General features: G+C 45.6%; 1 protein-coding gene across 1 annotated transcript in view; it reads right to left on the reverse strand.

The window, feature by feature from the left end:
* Positions 1–22102, reverse strand: part of HADH (hydroxyacyl-CoA dehydrogenase) — a 56006-nt gene that overhangs the window by 19081 nt on the left and 14823 nt on the right. Inside the window, exons 2-3 of the mRNA XM_066280788.1 lie at positions 4978–5106; positions 2038–2195 (exon numbers count right to left, since the gene is read on the reverse strand). Coding sequence (XP_066136885.1) covers positions 2038–2195; positions 4978–5106 — 287 coding nt within the window. The remainder of the gene's footprint in view (positions 1–2037; positions 2196–4977; positions 5107–22102) is intronic.

A 22102-nucleotide genomic window follows, 5' to 3' on the forward strand; every position in this document is an offset into this window, starting at 1 on the left:
ATATCTCAGCCAAGCTACTTAAAATGAAAACAAGAGTGCAGAAGGCCCTGGCCGTTTGGCTGAGTGGTAGAGTGCTGGCCTGGCATGTGGAAGTACCAGGTTTGATTCCCAGCCAAGGCACACAGGAGAAGCACCCATCTGCTTCTCCATCCTTCCCCTTCTGCTTTCTCTCTGTCTCTCTCTTCCCCATCCCACAGTCAAAGCTCCATAGCAAAGTTGACCCCAGGTGCTGAGGATGGCTCCATGGCCTCCACCTCAGGTGCTAGAATGGCTCTGGTTGCAATGGAGCAACACCCCAGATGGGCAGAGCATCGCCCCCTAGTGGGCATGCCGGGTGGATCCCAGTTGGGCACATGCAGGAGTCTGTCTCTCTGCCTCCCCACTTCTCACTTCAGAAAAAAAAAAAATAATAATAATAATAATAATAAAAGAGTGCAGAGAAGGATGGCTGATGGCCAGAAGCACAGTCCCATCTGCAGCATGTAAGAGGCCCCACTACCCTATTCTACAGGTTACCAGGGAAACTCATCTTTATAGTTAGAATTGGGATGATCTTGGAAATTATTTAACCCTAAGCCCTCAACTCAAATTACAGATGATAAAACTAAGACCCAGAAAGGCTTCATGGTGGTGCATAATGAGAGGGAAGAGGTGGCGGCTGGCCCCAGGCCCTCCCACTTTCCCTAGAGTTGGTCCTTCCATTATTCAACACTGAGATAGACAGCAGTCAGACCTGTCACTATCTCTAGTCCAGTGGTCGGCAAACTCATTAGTCAACAGAGCCAAATATCAACAGTACAACAATTGAAATTTCTTTTGAGAGCCAAATTTTTTAAACTTCAACTATATAGGTAGGTACATTCCTTATCAAGGTAGCACCCGCACGTAGTATTTTGTGGAAGAGCCACACTCAAGGGGCCAAAGAGCCTCATGTGACTCGTGAGCCGCAGTTTGCTAACCACTGTACTAGGGTTGGCAACATTTCAATATAGGCCAAACTACTTGGTTATTCTCCCTTTCCTGGGGCAAGTGCTTGGTTTCTTTGAGGGCTCCCTGCTCACTCGTGAGCCAACACCCCTACCAAGAGCCGTCAGGTTCTGTCAGACGTTTCTGCAGCCCTAAACGCCACTGTACAGAACATGAGGATGCAGACCAGCAGAGTGGCAGACAGGCAGCAGAAAGATAAGTCTCTCTTCTTTGTTAGGGGCAGGGCCTCTCCAAACACCAGGCCATGGAGCTCTAAGGGCTGACATTCCAGCAGGCTCACATGCAGGGGTCTCTCTTTACCCACCACTCACTGATGGCTGCCTAAGAATTACTATGTCATAGTCTTATCCTGACTCTCAGTTATAACCAGGAATGGTGAAGTGTGGCCAGACAAAACAGAAGGAGAACATGAATGGGACAGTCAGGTGTCACAATAACCCAACGCCAACAGCCAAGCACAACAGAAGCCTCCAGGCTCTGAGGACTCAGCTGCACGAAGCACAAGCTTGTGACAGCACAGAGTCCTGAGCCCCAGGCACCTGTGTGCCAGACCTTCACGGGGCTGCCTGTCCTCTTCCCGCCTTTGCCAGAAACCTGATGAGAACTTAATGTTCCTTTAAAGCATACAAGACAGTTTTAATTTAATACAGATAAAGCTCAAACCAGGAGAATCCTGGAAACTTTGTGTAGACAGAGGCACCCCCTTCACTGACACCATTCTGTGTGTTCCACCCAAATAAGGGGACACGTGAAGATGCTCTGAAGTTCCTTGGTAGACACCGAAGGACACGCCCAGGCCTCCTCCATCCTCTAGCCTGGAGGGCCCATGACCCAGATGCTGTAAGAGACAGAGGCCTGTCCCTGCACAGACCCTCCATTTAACGCAGGAAATTCTATCCTCATCTGGGGACTGGGATCAGATCAGGGCAGTCCAAGCCTCAGGAAGTAAATGGGGGGGGGGGGTATAGAAGGAGAAGTAGGCTTAATGTGAGCAAAGCCCAAGCCTGGGAGGAAGCCCTCAGACCCAGGAAGAAGGCCAGGGCCACGTACTCAGCAGCAAACTTGTCCAGCCTCCTGAAGAGCTCATCCTTGACCTTCAGATTCTCCACGATGGCCTCCACCACCAGGTCCGTGCTGTGGACCACAGCTGCCGCATCCGTGCTGGTCGATATGCTGCTCAGGGTCTTCGCCACAAACTCATCGCCTGCCTATTGCAGGGGGAGGAAGGAGAACAGGCACTGAGCTCACCAGCAAACGGGTGTGATTTGCTGCTCAGGCGAGGAAAGAAGGGGGTGAGAACAGGCCTATACACCCCAGATACGACTTGAATACACCTGAAGTTCTGAGAAATAAAACTCCCCATGTTTCTGCTTTGAGGCAACCTCTCCATGTGGTTTAGACACCAAGGCAAGAATATGGCTGTGAACAATCCCAACTGTTGGTCCACTACCACTGTTGTGTGCAGGAAGTAACCCCCGAAGCTCTGGCCAGCTCTGCTAGCTCCACTCTGTTTACTAAGCTGTCTGTTCACAGTACCTGTACTGGCCTGTTGTATCTGTTCCCGTAGTGACAGCTGCCACGTTCTGTTCCAGGGAGCCTGTAATGTGTCCTTCCAGAACAGGGTGAATGCTGAGCTCAGGACCACCCATTAGTCTGGGAGGCAGTGCTGACTATTCCCCTCTCACAGGAGGGAGGGCGGGGCCGAGTAAAGGCAACGGAGAGTAAGAAAGCCAAACTCAGCATTCATTCATCAAATAATCACTGACCTTCACAGGCCAGAAACTGGTGTTTCAAAAACATGCCAGACACAGCCTCTGCTCTCAGAGAGCCTCCAGTTCCATCTCGGCCTCACTGCAACTCTGCAGACACACACGGTCCACTATCGACTGCCTTTGGTTTCAAGAGGTAATTTGCCCATAGGGCATCAAAATGGTCATAATCAGCAAAGGTTTCCAAATCATCACCCCGGAGCCAACTATCAGAGCTGTTCAGTAGAATTATAACCTGAGATGACAGGTAATTTTAAAATTTCTATTGGCCGTATTTTAAAAAATGGAAACAGGTAAAATTTTTATTGAACCAAATCTATCTAAGGTATTATTTCAAAATGTAATCAATATTTTAAAAATTTAGATGTTTTATATTCTTTTTTCCTACTGAGCCTTTGAAATCTAGTGTCTGTTTTACACTTTCAGCATAACTCAGTTTGGGCTAGTCACATGTCAAGTGCTCAACAGTCACTTGTGACTAGTGCTCCTATACTAGTCAGCACAGCTAGGTAAATAAAGTATGTCAGCCCGACAGGTTGAAGATGGCATGGCCCTCCTCAGAGCAGGTCCCTGGCAGAGGTGAGAAACATCAGGAGACGAGACTCCTGCGGAGCCACCCTCCGAGCTCAGTCACTTGGCACAGGGGATCTACTAACACTCAGGATGGGGCCTGGTCCCTGCCCACAGGGGACAGACGTCTGCAGAAATCTGCAGAGTAAACAGTAAAAAATGCGGGGTATCTGGGTTCAGATTCACTTAGAAAACGATATCTACCCCATCCGTCTGATTTTTAAAAGGTGACTAGATATTAAGAAAATGCAAACCCAAAACATGAGATACTGTCACAACTCCTATGATAGTTTTTATTTTTATTTTTTAAAAAGAGGAAAATAACAAGTGTTGGCTAGGATGTAGAGTGTATTTGGAACCTTCATATTTGGGGGTGGGAATGTAAAATGGTGAAGTCACTATGGAAAAAAGTTTGTTGGTTCTTCAAAAATCCGAACATTGTGTTGCCTTGTAACACAGCAGTTCTACTTCTAGGTACATAACTGGAAGGGCTGAAAGAGGGACTTGAACAGACAGTATACTAAGGTTCACTGCAGCGTTATTCGTAATAGTCACAAGGTGAAAACAGCCAGGTATCCATTGCTAGATAAATGGATACACAAAATGTGTTATGAGCAGTGTTCAGTCTCAAAAAGGAATGAAGTTCATGGATGAGCCATGAAGAATTACATCAAATGAAAGAAATCTGTCAAAAAAGGACAAATACTGTATAATTTCACTCATATGAGGACGCTAAAATAGGCAAATCCAGACAGAAAGATTAGAGGTTAACAGGGACTGAGGGGAGAAGGGAACGGGAATTACTGTTTAACGGGTACGGTTTGTCTGGAAAGATGAAAAAGTTTGGAGACAGCAGTGAAGATTGTACATCCTTGCGAATGTAATTCAAGTCACTGAGTTAAAATGATTAAAATGGCAAATTTTATCTTATATATATTTTACCAAAATAAAACAATTTTTTTTAAAGGTAACTAAACACATCCCTGGGACACCTCAGATGAAAAACAATAAAAGTCCTACCTGCACGTGGAGAGAATTTCCATGTATGGCCCAAGGAAATCGATCCTAAGCAACTTTAACAAGGTGACAGAGGTAAACAAAAATCCACTGGGTTGACTTCTGCAGCATTTCTAAAAATGAGTCAGTAAGCCAGAGTTCCTGACCTCCTGGGAGTCAAGTTCCTGCACCTCTTCTGCTGCTGGAGGGCCAGGATGCGCTCTGCCTTCTCCTCTCCAGCGCGTACGTGAAGAGTAGGCACAAGATGTTACCTAAGCAATCCAATGACTCTATCTATAGTGCTTACTGTCTCATTCTCTCTTTACCTTGCAAGTACAGCAGTTACCTTCCTGTTTCTCCCTCATCCATCCTTGTAACGAAACAGGTGTTACTCAATCCCACACTCTCAGTGCACAGGATGAGCTCACCACCCGCAGAAACTCTCTTCAAACTCAGATCCTGCCCAACAACGTGTTTATTTACTGCTCACGTTTTCTCACCAGAGTCCCCTGCACGGTTAGGATTATGTTATTATAGTGGTCTAAAGCTAAGGAGAAATGAGTTTAATATAAACAAACAGAAAAAGTAAGCAAAGGCCAGTACCCCATCCCCCCAAGAATGTGACGCAGCCAGAGGCCTGGTTTTGAGAAATTACCTTGGGATTTTCTGCAAACTTCTTCTTGGCTATTTTCCTAAGGCTTTCCTCAATTCCCTTTTTGGATTTTGCCAGGATGTCCTCTGTCTGGTCCACCAGCACTACTGTGTGGCCAGTTGTTGCAGCAACCTAAAGCAAGAAAAAGAGTCATTTTGTTTAGAAAAGAAAGAAAATACAGAAGTTAAAAAAAGAGTTTTGCATTGCACATGAACTCTACCACCATGCTATTCAAAAGGCTCAGCACACACAGTAAGCCACAGGAAGGAGGCACAGAGCTCTCAGCAGCGCTGCCCAAACCCTTTATGTGAACGACGACCCCCCCCCCCCCCAGCCTGTCTTCCACAGCGAAGTTCTCCGGGCCACAGCGCAACTACTTCCCATAATGCTCCTACCCCATGAAGGCCACTGGAGACCTGTGGCCACTGAAATTAATGGAAATAAAGTGAAATGAAAAATTTAGTTTCTAATTGTCTAACTACCATGCTGTGTACCTGAAACTAATACAAAATCATACTGAATGAAAACTGTAATTGTTTTGTTTTGAATTTTTTTTTTTTATTCATTTTAGAAAGAAGAGAGAGAGAGAGAGAGAGAAGGGGAGAGGAGCAGGAAGCATCAACTCCCATATGTGCCTTGACCAGGCAAGCCCAGGGTTTCAAACCGGCGACGTCAGCATTTCCAGGTCGACGCTCTATCCACTGCGCCACCACAGGTCAGGCGAAAACTGTAATTGTAAAAAACCATTTTTCCATTTAGCTCCTCAGCTGCACTAGCCACGTCTCAAGGGCTCCAGCGCCGCGCCACAGGCACCCACACCCGCCCGGGGCTCGTGCCGCAGAACCGAGCATCCGTCAGCTCTCCACCCGGCTCTGCTCTGCACTCCTGACATCACCCCAAGGTAAGGCTCTAAACTCTACGGCCCGACCTGGGGTGGCACAGTGGACAGAGCGTCTACCTGGAATGCTGAGGACGCTGGTTCAAATCCCTGGGCTTGCCCAGTCAAGGCACACAGGAGAAACAACTACTATGAGTCTCTGCTTCCCACTCTTCCCCACCCCGTGTCTTTCTCTCTCAACTCTCTCTAAAAGCAATAGATAAAATACTTTTTAAAAAGAAAAAACTCTAGTAACAGTGCAAAAAGACTTGTCCCCAATGGTTACTTCGTACCCGACTCCCATGAAAGTAGGCCTCTGGGAGCACCCCTCCCTTCCCCGTGTCCACCTCGCTGAACCCTGAGGGCATGTTCCATGAAGCTGCCACAAGTTTGACTATAACTAGCTTAGTTTAGCCACAATAAGTGACAAGTCAATCCCTATGTCATCACAGTGTGCCTGTAGCTCTGGCCAGGGCTGTGGAATAGCTGGTGTGGCTAAAAATAGATCATCGGGTACATTATAGGCAGCTGTTGTAAGTGTATGTAAATGTTGTAAGCAAGAGGACATATGTGGCCCGATAAATGACACAAGAGGCCAGGCACTGAGATGCCCTCCCTAGATCTGAGAGGCCCCTGCGGAACCCCTGCTGAAGCCTCGTGGCAACAGGGGGCAGAGGAGAGGGACAGGCCAGCTAGAATGAATGGCTGGAGACGACAGTGAAATGTACAGCTGAACCTCGAACAACATAGGTTTGAACAAGTTCCATTTATATGTGGATTTTTTTCCATAAATTCTGCAAATGTATTTTCTCTTATGAATTTAATAACACTTCTTTTCTCTCGCTCATTATTGTAAGAAGTCAATATATAATCCAAATAACATACAAATTATGAGTTAATTGGGTGTTTATGTTAATGGTAAGGCTGCCAGTCAACAGTGGTTACGTTTGGGGGGATTCCAAGTTCTATGTGGACCTCTGATCATGCCAAGGGGCCAGCAACTCCAACCGCCGCACTGTTCAAGGGTGAACTATACGTAACTCTAAACCACCATTAGATGTGAGACTTGTGAAACCAGGCAACTAAAACTCAAAGAAAAAAACCAAAAAGAGAAAATGAAACGGAAGAGCAAAAGACAAAGGCAAAAAGATTCAAATCCCACAGATTACCAAAGAATACTTCTAAAAATGGTAAGACAGGCCTGATCTGCGGTGGTGCAGTGGGCAGCGCATTGACCCAGTATGCTGAGGCCCCTGGACTTCAAAGCGGGTTCATGCAGCTTGAGCGCGGGGGCGCTGGCTTGGGCACAGGATCAGTGTCATGACCCCAAGGTCGCTGGCCTGAGCCCAAATTCACTGGCTTGAGCAAGGGGTCACTGGCTCAGCTGGAACCCCCTGATCGAGGCACATATGAGAAGCAATCAATGAACAACTAAGGTGCTGCAACTATGAGTTGATGCTTCTCACCTCTCTCCTCCCTCTCTCTCTCTCCTTTTCTGTCTCTCTCAAAATCAACTTAAAGAAATGGTAAGACAGATTTTAAATGACAGTTAATTACAATCACCCCCTCCCCTCCCCCTGCTTCTTCCCAGAGAGCTGCCAGTGTAGGCCTGTGGGCCTGGAGATGGTGTTAGCACTGCCAATGCCTCTAAGCCCACCTAAGAACAAAGAAAGGGAAGCGCTACCAGGACCACAGTCTGATAACCCAGCGGGCAAGGTAAAGGGGGTGAAGTGGGAACGGGTCCTGTTGATAAAGAGAGAGGCAGGCAGGCAACTTGCCCTGTGGGCAGAAACCCAGGCTGCAGGCAGGCAGTACCGTCAAAGTAAAACAATGTCCAGAAAGCAAAACACCCTCGATCCAGATCACGGTTTTCCCTAAATACTGACAGACCAAGCCCCATCTAGCTAACACCTAAATCACTGGACACAAATCTGAACTTCCAATTCAATAAATTCCAAGTAAAACGGAAAAGCAATTTTAGAAACGGCACAAAGGACTGCGCAGCAGGCCTGAGACTGTTCACACCCCTGCTGCAGTTGGAAGCTCAGATTTGGGGAGGGTGCCCATCATTCCCTGATAAGAACGGTTTGCTGCACCCGGACTCTGTGCAATGTGGCTTTTGCTGAATACCTGCTTTCCTTCCGAGAGTTAGGAATTTTGGTACTTGCTAGGCAGTGGGTGCCTATGTGACCAGCCCCAATAAAAACCCAGGGTTCTTTTTTAGTTTTTATCCAGTGAGAGGCAGGGAGGTGGAGAGACAGACTCCTGCATGTGCCCCAACTGGGATCCATCCAGCAACCCCCTCCCCCAGTCTGGAGCCAATGTTTTGCCCATCTGTGGCCACTGCTCCAATGCTCAGCAACTGAGCTATTCTAGCACCTGAGGTGAGGCCATAGAGCCATCCTCAGCGCCTGGGGCCAACTTGCTCATTCAAGCCATGGCTGCAGGAGGTGTGGAGGGGGGGGGGGGAGAGAGAAACAGGGAGAAAAGGGGGAAGAGGGGTGGAGAAGCAAATGGTTGCTTCTCCTGTGTGCCCTGACCAGGAATCGAACCTGGGATTTCTACACACTGGGCCAACACTTTTCCACTGAGTCCACCAGCCAGGACCAAAACCGAGGCTTCTAATGAATGTCCCTGGTAGACATCATTTCACATATGTTGTTGTTACTGGAGGAATTGAGTCCTGTGTGACTCCACTGGAAGAGGACTCTGGAAACTTGAACCTGGTCTCCTCCGGACTTTTCTCCATGAGCATTTTCCCTTGATGATTTTGCTTTTTATCATTTTTCTGTAACAAATTATAGCCATGAATATGACTACAGTCATCCCTGGGTTTCAGGTGTCCATGAGGGGATTGTATCCAGGACCCCTGTGAATATCAGAATCCACAAATGCCCAAGGCTGTAGGGAATCACCTATCTGAGCTTGGACACTCTATAACTTGGATTAAGGAGCTCTAGTTAAAAAACCCTGACTGTGAATGGTGATGTGAATGTAATCCCCTGCTGCAAACACAGAGAAATCGGTTTCTTGGATGCAAACACCAAGAAACTGTGGGAATGAGTGACCTGTGTGCAAACACAAAGGAATGCATGTGATTGCACTTTAGGAAATGAGCCTAGAGGTTATAGACTGCCCCTCCCTTTGTGCTTGTTAATTAGCAAAAGAAAATCAATGTAGTGACTGAAACTAGCCCTTTTTCCATATCATCTAGAAGTCCATTAGTCATTCTTTCCCCGTATCCCCTGACCTTCCTCCCCTGCAATCCAGTTACCTTTGTTCTGCTTCTGATCAATAAAGCTCTGGGAGAAGGAGACTCGGGAGGTTAGTCTCTCTTGACTGCCTCCCCTCTTCTCTTGACAACAGTTTGTGTCTTGAGCAGTTTTTCCACATGACAATGGTAGCTCGCAGTAGTCTGGAGGACCACACAAGTCCTTATGTAAAATGATATAACATTTACATAGAACTACTGCACATTCTCCAGGATACTTGAAATAATCTCTAGGTTACTTATAATACCTAACACAATGTAACTGTTCTGTAAACAGTTGTTATACTCTATTGTTTAGTGATCAACTTTCTGGAATTTTTTCTGAATACTGATCTGCAGTTGGTTAAATCTGCAGCTGCACAACCAGCCAGTATGCAGGGTAGACTATATAGGCTGGGTCCTGTGAGCCCTTCCAGTAAATCACCAAACCTGTGGGGGAGGGGGTGTTGGTGGAGAACCCTGACACAGAAACTAAGACAATAAATCTCAAATTTGAGATGGAGCTGGTGATGAAATCAAACTGCTTTGAGACTGGCACCCTGGAAGGGCAGCAGCTGAGAGGAGGTGGGGTGACCACTGACTGCACATCCTTTGCAAGGCTGGGGCGCTCAGGGTTGCTGGCTTGGGAACCTCCCATTTTTGTTTTGGGTCTTCTATTCTGACAGTCCCTTTGGAATGACACCATTTGCTCCTTTAAAAAAAAATATTGATTTGAAAGAGAGAGGAAGGGAGAGAGAAAAAGAGAAAGAAACAGGAACATCGATCTGTTCCTGCTCATGCCCTGACCGTGCCCTGACCGTGCCCTGACCGTGCCCTGACCCAGGATGGAACTGGCAACCCCTGTGCTTCAGGGCAATGCTCTAACCAACCGAGCCAGCTGGCCAGGGCACACGGTTCTGTTCCTTTTAACCTCTGACTTAGATCATCCCCGCTAGGCCTGACAGAATCCCTCAGCTTCCCAGTGGTCACCTCCCCCCTCCCCCCAGCAGGCATCATTCAGGCTTTTTTGCACCCAAGGTGTTGGGGGGAGGGGGAGTTCAAGTACATCTGGTACTAAATGAGCCAAGGCTGAGGGAAGGGGGGGGACAGTGCCTTTTTACTTATTGTCTTTGTAATTTCACTTAGTATGAAAAACAATATAAGGTTCCATACATACTTTGTCAAATAAAATAAAAACCGCCCTGGTGAGGGATCCTATTGGGCAGCAGAGCGCAGAAGGCTGGGGGCGAGTACAGCTAGCCCAGCGTGGGCCAGCCTCTCCCACTTGATACCGTATTTACCTTAAAGAGGGGCAGGACAAGCCAGGGAAGTGACATCGCATCTTTTTCCTAGAAGGCCACTTGCAAAGTTATCATCATCCTGTTTGTGATAGTCATAGGACATCTTTTTGTTGCAAATGAGCCACAGTGCTATCCTATGATTACTGTTTTTAAAATTGTAAGCAGAACCTAGAAAGGAAGCACCCTCAAATATTCAAGTACACCAAGAGACATACATATTACAGAAACAATAAAATTCAACCAGGAGAAAACACAGCCAAAGGCATTTCAGCCTAAATGCTGACGACCCACTCCTATCCAGTCCCCTGGTAAACTGCCCCTGCCCCCCTGCAAGAAGACTGGGCTCTTCAGTCACTACCAGGCTTCCTCCTGGGTCTGAACAAGCACTCCACGGACAACAAACCTATGTAGACAGTAGCCAAAAAACAACGAACTAATTCGAGGTAATGTTCAAGAGAGCAAGGTGCACATGTTAGGTGACCATGTGAAAGTGACAGAATGTGTAAGATTTGTTCATTTCCCCATCTCACCCAAAGAGGTGTAATAAGCAGTGGCCAAACTTAACAGAGGAAGAAGACAGATTCTCCGCAGTGTGTCAGTGACCACGCTCTTGTCCTGCAGTGTCCCCGGCCACAGTGCCTCCCCGGCTGAAGGCAGCAGCTCCTGCGGGGACTGAGCCCACGTTTCTCCCCATCTCAAGTCACAGGAGCACTTTCTATCATTTTGGACCCCCCCAAAAGTCTCAAGTGGTATTCCTGGTCTAGTGACAAGGCAATACTCTTAGGGTCTTAAATGCATATCCCTGGCAGGTTTTTTGTTTTGCTTTGTTTTGTTTTATTTTTGTAAACATTTTCTACTTTAGCTTTTCCTTGGTTAATTCACAAAGCTTCAGGTAAATACAGAGAAACTCTTACGGTGTTGTCATTCTAAGAGCAAAAGGACCTCCCTGTTTCAACCCAAAGTGGATATGGTTGGCCTGAACTGAGAAAGTACAGGCCAAAAAGAGAAATTTTGGGGTGTGGAAGGAGGCAGAAGAGGGTGTAGGGAGGATACATGGTGATGGAAGGAGACTTGACTTTGGGTAGTGAACACACAACATAGTGTACAGAGAAGCCTGGCTGGTGGTGGCACCGGCACAGTGGGCAGAGCGCCAACAAGGAACACCGAGGTCGCTGGTTCGAAACCCTGGCTTGTCCGGTCAAGGCACATACAGCAGGCAACCAATGAACCACTAGAGTGAAGCAGCTCCTTCTCATTCCCTGCTCCCCGCCCCCGCCTCCTCTCTCTATAAAAACAGTAAATAAAATCTTAATATATATATACACATACACAGATGATCTATTACAGAGTTCTACACCTGAAACCTATATAATTTTATTAACCAATGTCACCCCCAATAAATTCAACAAAAAAGAAGAAATATTTTTAAGTCTCCTTGAAATATTTGCGATTTTACAGTGGAACTCTATGGTGCAGTCCAAAATTACGCATAGCAATAAACTACTATTATAGCATAATTCCAAGTGATTTCAAGTTATAGCAGCATTTTCATTCCACCACCTGCAGAGAGCAACCCAACCTAATGCTCAAGTACCTTGCAATCGCTTTTTGCAGGCATACCCTAAGGCAGTGGTTCTCAAACTTTTTGAAGTCAGGTGCATTTAAAATCCTACAAATAATTGTAGGCGCACTATATACAAATTTCTGAGAAATATGTTATAATAATTAAGTCAAATATTAAAAAAAATATATAAAGTCCAAGTGTTCTTTTTGGTAATTAAATGAAATAAACACAACAAAATTAAATTTATTCTGACTTTAAAAACATTTTTATGTTATATTTTTTGTTATGCTTTTTAGAATTTATAAAATAGAGGGGTTAAAAAACAAAAAAATGACAAAAAAGTTATCTTTATATATATATAGATACATTCTTAGTAAGATTTAGTAAATTTGGCAGGTCCCGGTGTAAATGTGTTAAGATTTTTCATTCTTGTGTTTATGAGAAACATGAGCCTGATGTGTCCTAGCGAGTTCTTCAATGTTCGGCCATATATTCGAAAGGCAAACTCTCATTTCCTCATCAATACATTGAAGAATTCCTCTCTTTTTACTCTTAATTGTGTTGAGTGCAGAAAACCTCCACCATACATATCATCTTAACTTGACACCAAACAAAGGATAGAAGAAACTTGCCTCCAGTCTTTCCGGGGAACATGGGGGTAGTGTAAACAATCCAGCACCACAGCTTAACAGCCTTCTGCAACCTAATCAGGCAAGTGAGGTGGGGGGCTGGGTAGACTGTCAGCTTACAACCAATTCCCCACACTTCTGTCCCCCAAAAATCTAAACTCCAAAAACCCTGTTGGTTTTTTGGTCCCCAACAGGCACATATTTCTCTGGAACACCATAGGGCACACCTAGAAATATTCTAGGGTGCACCAGTGTGCCCTGGTGCATACTCTGAGAACCACTGGCCTAAGGATATAAGGTCAGCAACATCCTGAGAGCAACTCCATCGTTGCAAACCCCAGTGCCTGGCCCACAGTGAGCACTCAGTGCATAGTTTCTGAATGAATCAGTGATGAATGAAGGACTTCTAGGTTACTGTCTGGTACATGTTAGATGCTTAATAAAATATCCATAGGATTATGGGGCCCAATATTCTTTGATTCTATTAATCTATTCCAAATGAGGTTGGTAATCCTCTCATACCTATACGTCTAAATGGCCTACCACAGAGATAGATTCAGGATGCAAGCAGTCTGTCCCTTTCCCAACCCCCACCCCCAATCTCTGTTTGACCTGACAGCTGCGTAACTTATCCCAGAATGGCTCAAAAAGCTGAGGCAGCCATAGGCATGGCTAGACAGCCACAGTCCCCATACAGGCTAGCTCATTTCTTTTGGAATTATTAAGCTGTTTGTCTTACTTCTCCCTGAGAGCTGGGAAAGCCTATAGAGGCAACAGTCTTTATCTACCCTCAATTAACAGAAAGGACATAAACCTTTCAAAAGAAAAGAGCCAAATGCAGGAAAAATAAGAGGTGTCATGTACTGAGCACCTACCATGGGCCGGACACATATTTGTATATTCCAGTACTACCTCTGATCAATCCAACAACCCTGCTGAAGAAGACATCATCCCCATTTTACAAACACAGAATTAGAGAGGAGGACTCACTCGTCCAAGGTCACTCAGCTGTGAGGCTGTGAAGCCAGGTCCAAGACTGCCTGGCTCCAGAACTTGTCTTCTTGTAACTTAGTTACCTGGTCAGAGGAGCACAAGGAATGCTACCTCATCTGCTGAGACAACCAGATTTCAATATACAATAATGATAAAGTACTAACTTGCAGAAACTTCATGTTATTGATTTTTTTGTATCTTCTTTTTTCCCCTTGCCTCACTTAGTAACTATGATGGACACAGGTGATAATAACAATAAAAATTCCTCCTAAATAACTGCATGTCATTTCCTCCCAAAACAAAAGTCTGGCCCTGGCCAGTCAGCCTGGCATATGGATGTCTCAGGTTCAATTCCCAGTCAGGGCACACAAGAGAAGCAACCATCTGCTTCTCTCCCTCTTCCTCTCTCGCAGCCAGTGCCTCAACTGGTTCAAGAGTTGGCCCCAGGCGCTGAGGATAGCTGGGTTGGTCCCAGTGTGTCAGCCTCAGGTGTTAAAAATAGATTGGTTGATTTGAGCATTGGCCCCAGACAGGGATCGCTGGGTGCATCCTGATTGTGACCTATGTGGGAATCTGTCTTACTATCTCCCCTCTTCTCAAAACAAACAAACATGCAAACAAAACAAAACACACTAAAATCTTAACTAATACACCTTTGCAGTCCTTATCAAACTGGCATCACATTCAATTCAGTAGATGGGAAAACTAGGCCCTGACGTGGTTATGTAACATTTCCAAAGTCCCACAGTTTATAACAACATAAACAACCTTCAGGTCAATCAAATCACAGTCCTATCCACAGCAAAAATGACTTAACAAATAAGAACACCTACACACACAAATGACAGTTTCCGTGTGGGCATTAAAGATCCTAAAGACTCTAGGACATAGGTTCGCAAAGTGTGGGATCTGGACCAGCAGCACCAAGGCCACCTGGGAACTTGTTAGAAATGCACTTTCTCAGACTCCGTTCCAAACCCAAGGGATCAAACTCTGGGTTTGTAATGCTGGTGGCCAAGGCCAGACAGGTTCACACTGGATTCAGGCAGACCGTAGAGAAACTGTGGAGCCAGAAAGTGTTGAGCCATTCCATTTAATCAAGTCTCACAACAGCGGGACAAGCACACAGGCAGGGGAAACTGCCTCTCAGGCAGACAAACAGCAAAATGGCCTCTCACAGTGGCGGGCAGACAATCTGTGCAACCGCAACCCCCCTGAGACAAGCACCCATAGCCTTATACAGGCCAAACACACGTGGCACTGCCACATGCTCACGCACCGATCAGGCAAAGGGCTTGCAGCCAGTACACCAGTGAGCAAGCCTAACACAGCTGCCCCACAGGGTTGAAACACTAAGATTTAGAATCAAACGCTGATATTGGTGCTTTAAGATTCGTGCTGCCCGGCCTGTGGTGGCACAGTAAATAGAGTGTCAACCTGAAATGCTGAGATCATGGGTTTGAAACACTAGGCCAGTGATGGGCAATGTTTTGAGCTTGGTGTGTCAAAATTCGCCAAAAAACCGAGCATAACTCGGGTGGTGTGTCACTTTGAGAAAAAACACCATAATTTTGCGATATTTATACTTTAAATAACAAAAATGTATAATTGTAATATATAACTATTTAATAAACCAAAAACTAATTATTTAACTTACCTGTTTAGTTGACTTCTTTGTTCATCTGTCAGTCGGTTTCTTTTGTTGGTCTTGATATTGTTTAACTTGTGTGGGGTGCCGTGAACTAAGATAAATAAGGGGCAGGGGGAATTCTTTAACTAGCCTGCCTATTAGTGACTTTTTTGTTGCTGAATTTCATTGGCTAAATCTTCAATTGAAGGTTGGTATTTTATACACTTCAAGCCCAAGCAAGCGCTACTAACTTCATCTGTCAATCTGTTTCTTTTGTTGGTTTTGCTATTACTTAACGCTGAGAATAACGTCTCACAAAAGTACGTAGAGGGAAAAACTGTGAGTAAAGCCACTGCTGTATTTTTCAGGGTGCTAAAGTGTCTGGTAATCAGTTCCAAGCATTCCAAGTTTCCTGTTCGTAGTGGTACTCCTCTTGATTCTCCAAGTAGCACCTTTCCAGATTCTCAAGCTTTGACCTCAAGTCGACAAACACCTGAGCCCAGATGCTGTCTTGAAATTCTACAAGTTGCATCTTATGTAAATTAAGATGGCTGCCACTATTTCTAATGGTGGGAAACAGCACCCATAGCACAGGCCCTTGCCTCTTCCAGCCTCCCCCTCACTTATCTCAGTAATGATGGTCAATTAGAAATCCACGACACCCCAGAACAGTAGATTGGATGATGGTTGCTATGGTTATGTGGTTGCTGGTAATGGCGATCACAGAGCCCCCAGAGATGCATCCTCCGCAGGCTGGAAGTGAGGTCAAAGATCCCCTAACGGCCTAACCGGAAGTCCCAGAACTAGATGCTCTGTGCCAGAGTTCTGTTGTTTTGGCCTACAGACCTACGGCACAGAGTGTCTACACTACAGCAACTGTTTTATCCTCGGCTCCTGCACCTGGCTGTGCAGGAGCCGAGGATGAAACGTCCTTCTCAGCATGCGGTCCCATACTTCTCTGGTGTGCGGCCGTGTGTCATCGAAAATGGCTACGCGTGTCAGTGCTGACACACGTGTCATAGGTTCACCATCATGGCCCTAGGCTTTGCCCAGTCAAGGCACATATGACAAGCAATCAATGAACTAAAGTAAAGCTATTATGAGTTGATACTTCTTGTGACCTGCCTCCTTTGTAAAATCAGTAAGTAAAATACTAAAAAAAAAAAAAAAAATCTGTGCTCAAATCTGGCTGCAGATTACAATCAACTGAGTAATTAAACTGACCACCATCCAGCACCACCTGCAGACATTCTGAGTCACTGGGTCAGAGATGGCACATACACACTGGCATTTTTAAAACATCCCCAGGTGATTCTAATATGCAGCCCATGTGCTGAAGCACTGCTCTATAATAAAGCCTCTGTCAGCCCTAATCCCTGTCCCTGTCCCCTCTCAGCCACTCCAGGGTTGCTAATTATCCCCTCAAACCACTGAGAGGCCAGCAAATTTCTGTCCTTAAACCAGTAGAGTCCAAAGTCTTCCTGCTGCTCTCTGTCCAGGGGACAGTTCCAGACATTATCCAGAAAACACTATCCGGAAGGCACCCCTCTTCTTCCCGCTCCCCAAATTCCCCAAGGACAGGCCAGGTCCAGTCAGGCCACCCTTCTGCCTGAGACTCCTGAACATCTCGGGTCTTGCTACATCTCTCCTAAACAACTTGCTTCTGGATTCCTTTCTTGACGGTCAAGGCCTGCACTGTATGCACAACTATGTTTCAGTCCCTTCCCTGGAGATGGCTCTCTTCTAGCCTTGATCTCTGGCCACATTTGCATCTGCCTTGCCCTGCACTGGTCTTTGATAGTCAGCTGCTGGCTCAGACCCACCACCCTTAAGTTGGCCACCCCCTGTTCTTTTCCACAGGCCACAATGCTGGGGAACATCCTGAGCCTCCTAGGGACAAAAATCCCTTAACAAGTCCACAGAGGTCTGACATCTCTAGTAACAGCTACGGTTTAGACTACTTCCGTGTGCCAGACACCAGTCCTATCTATCATATCTCACTTACCTTTATTTGTGAACTCATTCTCCAAGCATCCAATGCCAATTTTAATGAAGTGTCACTTTACAGTTCTGTAGCCTGTTCTCTCTCTTTTTTTATTGATTTCAGCAAGAGAGGAAGGGATGAACATAGAGTGAGAAACAGAGAGAGACAGGAACATTGATCCGTTCCTGTTTGTGTCCTGACCGGGGACTGAACTGGCAACCTCTGCACTTTGGGACGAAGCTCTAACCAACCGAGCTATCTGGCCAGGACAATGTTCTCCTGAAGATGAGGTAACTAAGATAGTGAAACCTGCACTAGATAAGCACATAATAAGATTATTTTTGATATCTGGGACAGGAAGATTCAATGACATAGTTACCACTGTGCCTATAGCGGTAGCCCCAGGCAGCGCCCGGGGACACACTGTCCACAGCAGGAAGACAGCGCTGAGCACGGTGAGGCTCATCCTCTGGCAGTCACAGCTCTCGGGCAGCGTTACTTGTTATTCACTGCAAGCAGCCGCTCCACTCTCCCACCACTTCTCTTTCTTCAACCTGTGGCAAACTGTTCTTGGAGGAGGTGCTACGATTTCACTTGGCACAAATCATACAAATAAATAAACGTAAATGCACATACTGGCACTGCTGTCTCAGATCTCACTAGTGATGAAATAACCATTCATATCACCCAGAAGATGCTTAAAATTTTAGGATCATCAATGAAAACAAAAACACATCATTCTAAAACTTACAGAAAAAATTTTAAAGACTTTATTCTTTTTATTTTTTAGAGAGAGGAAAAAGAGAGCGAGAAGGGGGGAGGAGCAGGAAGCATCAATTCCCATATGTGCCTTGACTGGGTAGGCCCAGGGTTTCGAACTGGCAACCTCAGCATTTCCACGTAGAGGCTTTACCCACTGCACCACCACAGGTCTGGCTAAAAGTTACAGAAATTTTGAGCATCAAAGTAAGCTTAAAAACCGTAGTTTAAAAAAATCAATGACCTCATCTAACCTTTATTGTTACCATAACATCAAATGTTAATAAAAAAGCTAGGTATGCTGAGTTCAGTATCAAAAGAACATTTAAACTGAAACACAGTGGGTAAGCCTTCATTCAACACCCCTCGTTCAGTCCCACAAAGCATCCTGGTTTAAGGGCTCATTTTTCTCACCAGCAACAACCTCACAACTTAGTTTCCAGGGTCCAGGCTCACCTCTCTTAACCCTTAACAAATGTCTGTTTCATCTTAAAGCCTAAGTCAGTCTGCGCAGGCTCCGTTCCTCCTCTGCTAGACAGCCGGGTCTCCAAGTGGAAACTCCTCCCTCCTCGGGCTGTTCTACCCAAGTTCCTTCAGTTTCTCTACTTTTTGACCTCAAATCTCTTTTCAATCTATCTTTTCTGTCTTCATTCTTTCCTTGTAAGAATTACCCCTAATTGTTACTGAGGCCAACCTCATTCCTATGAAAGATAATGGTGGTTCATGGTTATAGGTTTCTGGTTACTGCTCCCGAGTGAAATCAGAAGTCTTCAGGTGGTTAGGTCTCTTCTTTGCTTTTGGCTCCACAAAGAACAGGACAAGAGAAGTACTGTGTTTTTCCTGTCAGCCAGATACAGTAATTGTACTGGAGCATACACACAATCTGGACAGTGGGGAAGCCCTGAACAGTTTGGGTGAATATGCAGATTATAAGAAAATGCTTCTCACCAAGGTCACTGCAAAAAAACTTGGCTTCTCAGGGGTGAGCACATTGACCTTCCACCCCAACACTGCCGCTCCCCTAGGGATGGAGAACCACCATGTGGAGTGCCAGGCTTGGCCCCTCGCTATACTCATTCCTTCACTGACTGCCTGCTATTGACTCAGCACCTGTGCCATGCCTGTTCCAGGCCCTGGGATAAGGTGGTGAACAAAACAAAGCCCCAGCCTGCAGAGAGCTTTCACTCCTCATAAGTGATCACATCTGATCTTCCATAGCCTTTGCGGGAGGCACTATCACAGCAAGCTGACAGTCTAGAGGTGACTGGGACGAGAAGCTAGGGATGCCTGCATCCAGAGCTCCCGTGAAGGCTATTCCTGACCCCGCATGGCAGAGCTGGGTCTAAGGGAGTAGTCTGAGACAGCTCTGCACTGAGAAAGGGCCAGACTCTGGAGCCTGCCTACAGCTGTCTGATTTGTAAAAATGGGGCAGTAGGGTTGTTAGGAGGATTAAATGAGTCCATTCATGTTAAACACCCAGAATGGTTTTTGACATATCACAATAACTTGTTATTTTTATTCTAGGCAGTCTCCTTCCTCCTTTTGCCAGGGTCTGAAGCCTAATACTGGACCCAGGTATAGCCTCCTAAAATAAATTATTTTATCTTGTTTTTGAGTTTATACCTTCTGATCCCAAGATATGTTGCCTCTCTGGTTTTCCCTCTCAGGTTTTCCCTTCCATGTCCTTACATTTCTACAAAGAGGCTGGGATCTCTCTTCATTTGAAAAAGAAAGTAAGGAAAGGGGGGAGGGCACAACATCCTTAGACAGCTGATGCTGGCCTTTGCTTGACCACCAAGGTCCCTCTGTTCTTGGGTGGCACAGTGGCATGTGGAGCACCAGTTCCAGAACCGGACTTCCTAGGTCTAAACCTGGGCTTAGCCACTTACTGTGTGACTTTGGGCAAGTGATGCAGCCTCTCTACATGTGGTTCCTTGACCTGTAATAAGGGAGAACAGCAGTACCTGTCTCACAGGTTTCTTGTGAGGATTAAAGAAGTTAACGGCTCAGACCAACACAGGGCACACGATGCTAGTTAGCTGATGCTTTCGTCACTACATTAGGTGCTTCCACTCTCTCCTGAGCCATGCATCATAAACCCTAGCACCACGGTTCCCCACCACCACTGCTGGCTGCAATCAAAGGCAACTTATCAATGTCTTCTGATTATTAAAGCCAATGCTGTCTTTGGCTCCATCTTGTATAGCCTACACACTGCCAACTAGGGCTTCCTTTCTGAAACTTCAATTTCTTATCTCTATCTATTCATTTGAGCCATATTAACTGACTTCTCTTAATTTTCTCAGCCTCTAAACAAAGGTATCTTTCAGGATTCTGCTTTCAATATTCTTTTCTTCTGTCTCTACTTTCTTTCCTTCTGGAATCTCAATCATCCTCATAATTCCAACTGTGCCAGAAACCAACATGTTCTGTCCTAAACTACAGTCATCATCTTGAGCTGAAACCAATTCGTCCTGACCTTCATTAATGGTACCAACTTTGAGGGTCACAGTCTGGTTGAACATTTTTCCTTTAACTTTGCCCTTACTGTCCAAAGAAATTCTATCCATTATTAATGGCCCATTTAAAATGTTACACTCACGAATGAAGCTCCCTTCCCCCAATGAATGTACTTGTTCCTCTTTTTGAAACCTCAGAGCTAGATTTTTACTGCTTTTATTTATAAGTTATAACAAAGTGGCCCTGGCCAGTTGACTCAGAGGTAGAGAATAGTCCGGTGTGTGGATGTCCCGGGTTTGATTCCCAATCAGGGTACACAGGAGAAGCAACCATCTGCTTCTCCACTCCTCCCCCTTCTCTCTTTTGCTCTCTCTCTCCTCCTCCTCCCATAGCCATGACTCAATTGATTAGAGCAGTTGGCCCCAGGTGCTGAGGATGGCTTGGTGGTCTCCCCCTCAGGTGCTAAAAATAATTTGGTTGCCAAGCACAAGCAGTGGAGCCAGGCCCCAGATGAGGAGATCATCGCCCCTTATGGCTTGCTGGGTGGATCCCGATCAGGGTGCATGCAGGAGTCTGCTGCTCTGCCTCCCCTGTTCTCACTTAATTTAAATAATAATAATAATAATAAGTTATAGCAAACTAAACTGTGTTATTTGGATCTTTGTCTAACAATCCCTGCTCTTAGATTTAAAATCCTGTAATGGCAGAAATTGATTTGGTCTTTCTATCCTCTAGTACTTTCTCACATGCCTTGCATGGTCCAATGAATAACTGCTAAATACCAAATGCTTTGGAGTGTAGAAGCCTGAGCCTGTACTTGTCTCCAGCCATGTCACAACCCCCTTCTGTGCTAGTGCACGCCCCTGCTATGCAGTTCCACCACCGGGAAGCTTCTCCCTCACTGCTGCCTGGGGACTCCAACTCATCTTTCATAATCCAGCACAGCTATCTCTGCTTTAGTGCAGGGTCGGGAACCTATGGCTCGCGAGCCAGATGTGGCTCTTTTGATGGCTGCATCTGGCTTGCAGACAAATCTCTAATAAAAAATATAATAACGTTAAAAATATAAAACATTCTCATGTATTACAATCCATTCATTTCCTACCGCTCATGTTCATGGTTGCGGGTGGCTGGAGCCAATCACAGCTGTCCTCCGGGACAACACCAAATTTTTATTGGATAATGCCTAACGTACACGGATCGTTGTATGGCTCTCATAGAATTACATTTAAAAATATGTGGCGTTTATGGCTCTCTCAGCCAAAAAGGTTCCAGACCCCTGCTTTAGTGAAACCTCTCCCAACTTCCTCTTGTGCCTCTAATGATTTACAGATATAGCAGATCTTTCATACAGAACTTCAAACACTAAAAGAAAATAAGTAATAGAGCGTGGAGCTCATGTGAACGAACCACCCATGGCCACTCAGCTATGTAATAAAGGTGGCCCACTTCCTAGGACATGACACACAGCTATTTCATGTTGTAAAAATCTCACAAATCTCAGTGAAAAGGTCATTAAATATCCAGTAAGTAGGAGAAATTTCAGGTATTAAAGAGGAAAAGTTAACCAACACCAACTCTTGATGATGAACTCAACATAACACCCGGAGACTTTCCAAAATACTCTGCAGACTCTGAAGGTGCTATCACCCCTACCCCAACGTAGCGTGGTTCTGCACCC

The sequence above is a fragment of the Saccopteryx bilineata genome, chromosome 5 (assembly GCF_036850765.1).
Source record: "Saccopteryx bilineata isolate mSacBil1 chromosome 5, mSacBil1_pri_phased_curated, whole genome shotgun sequence".
NCBI classification, from domain to species: Eukaryota; Metazoa; Chordata; class Mammalia; order Chiroptera; family Emballonuridae; genus Saccopteryx; species Saccopteryx bilineata.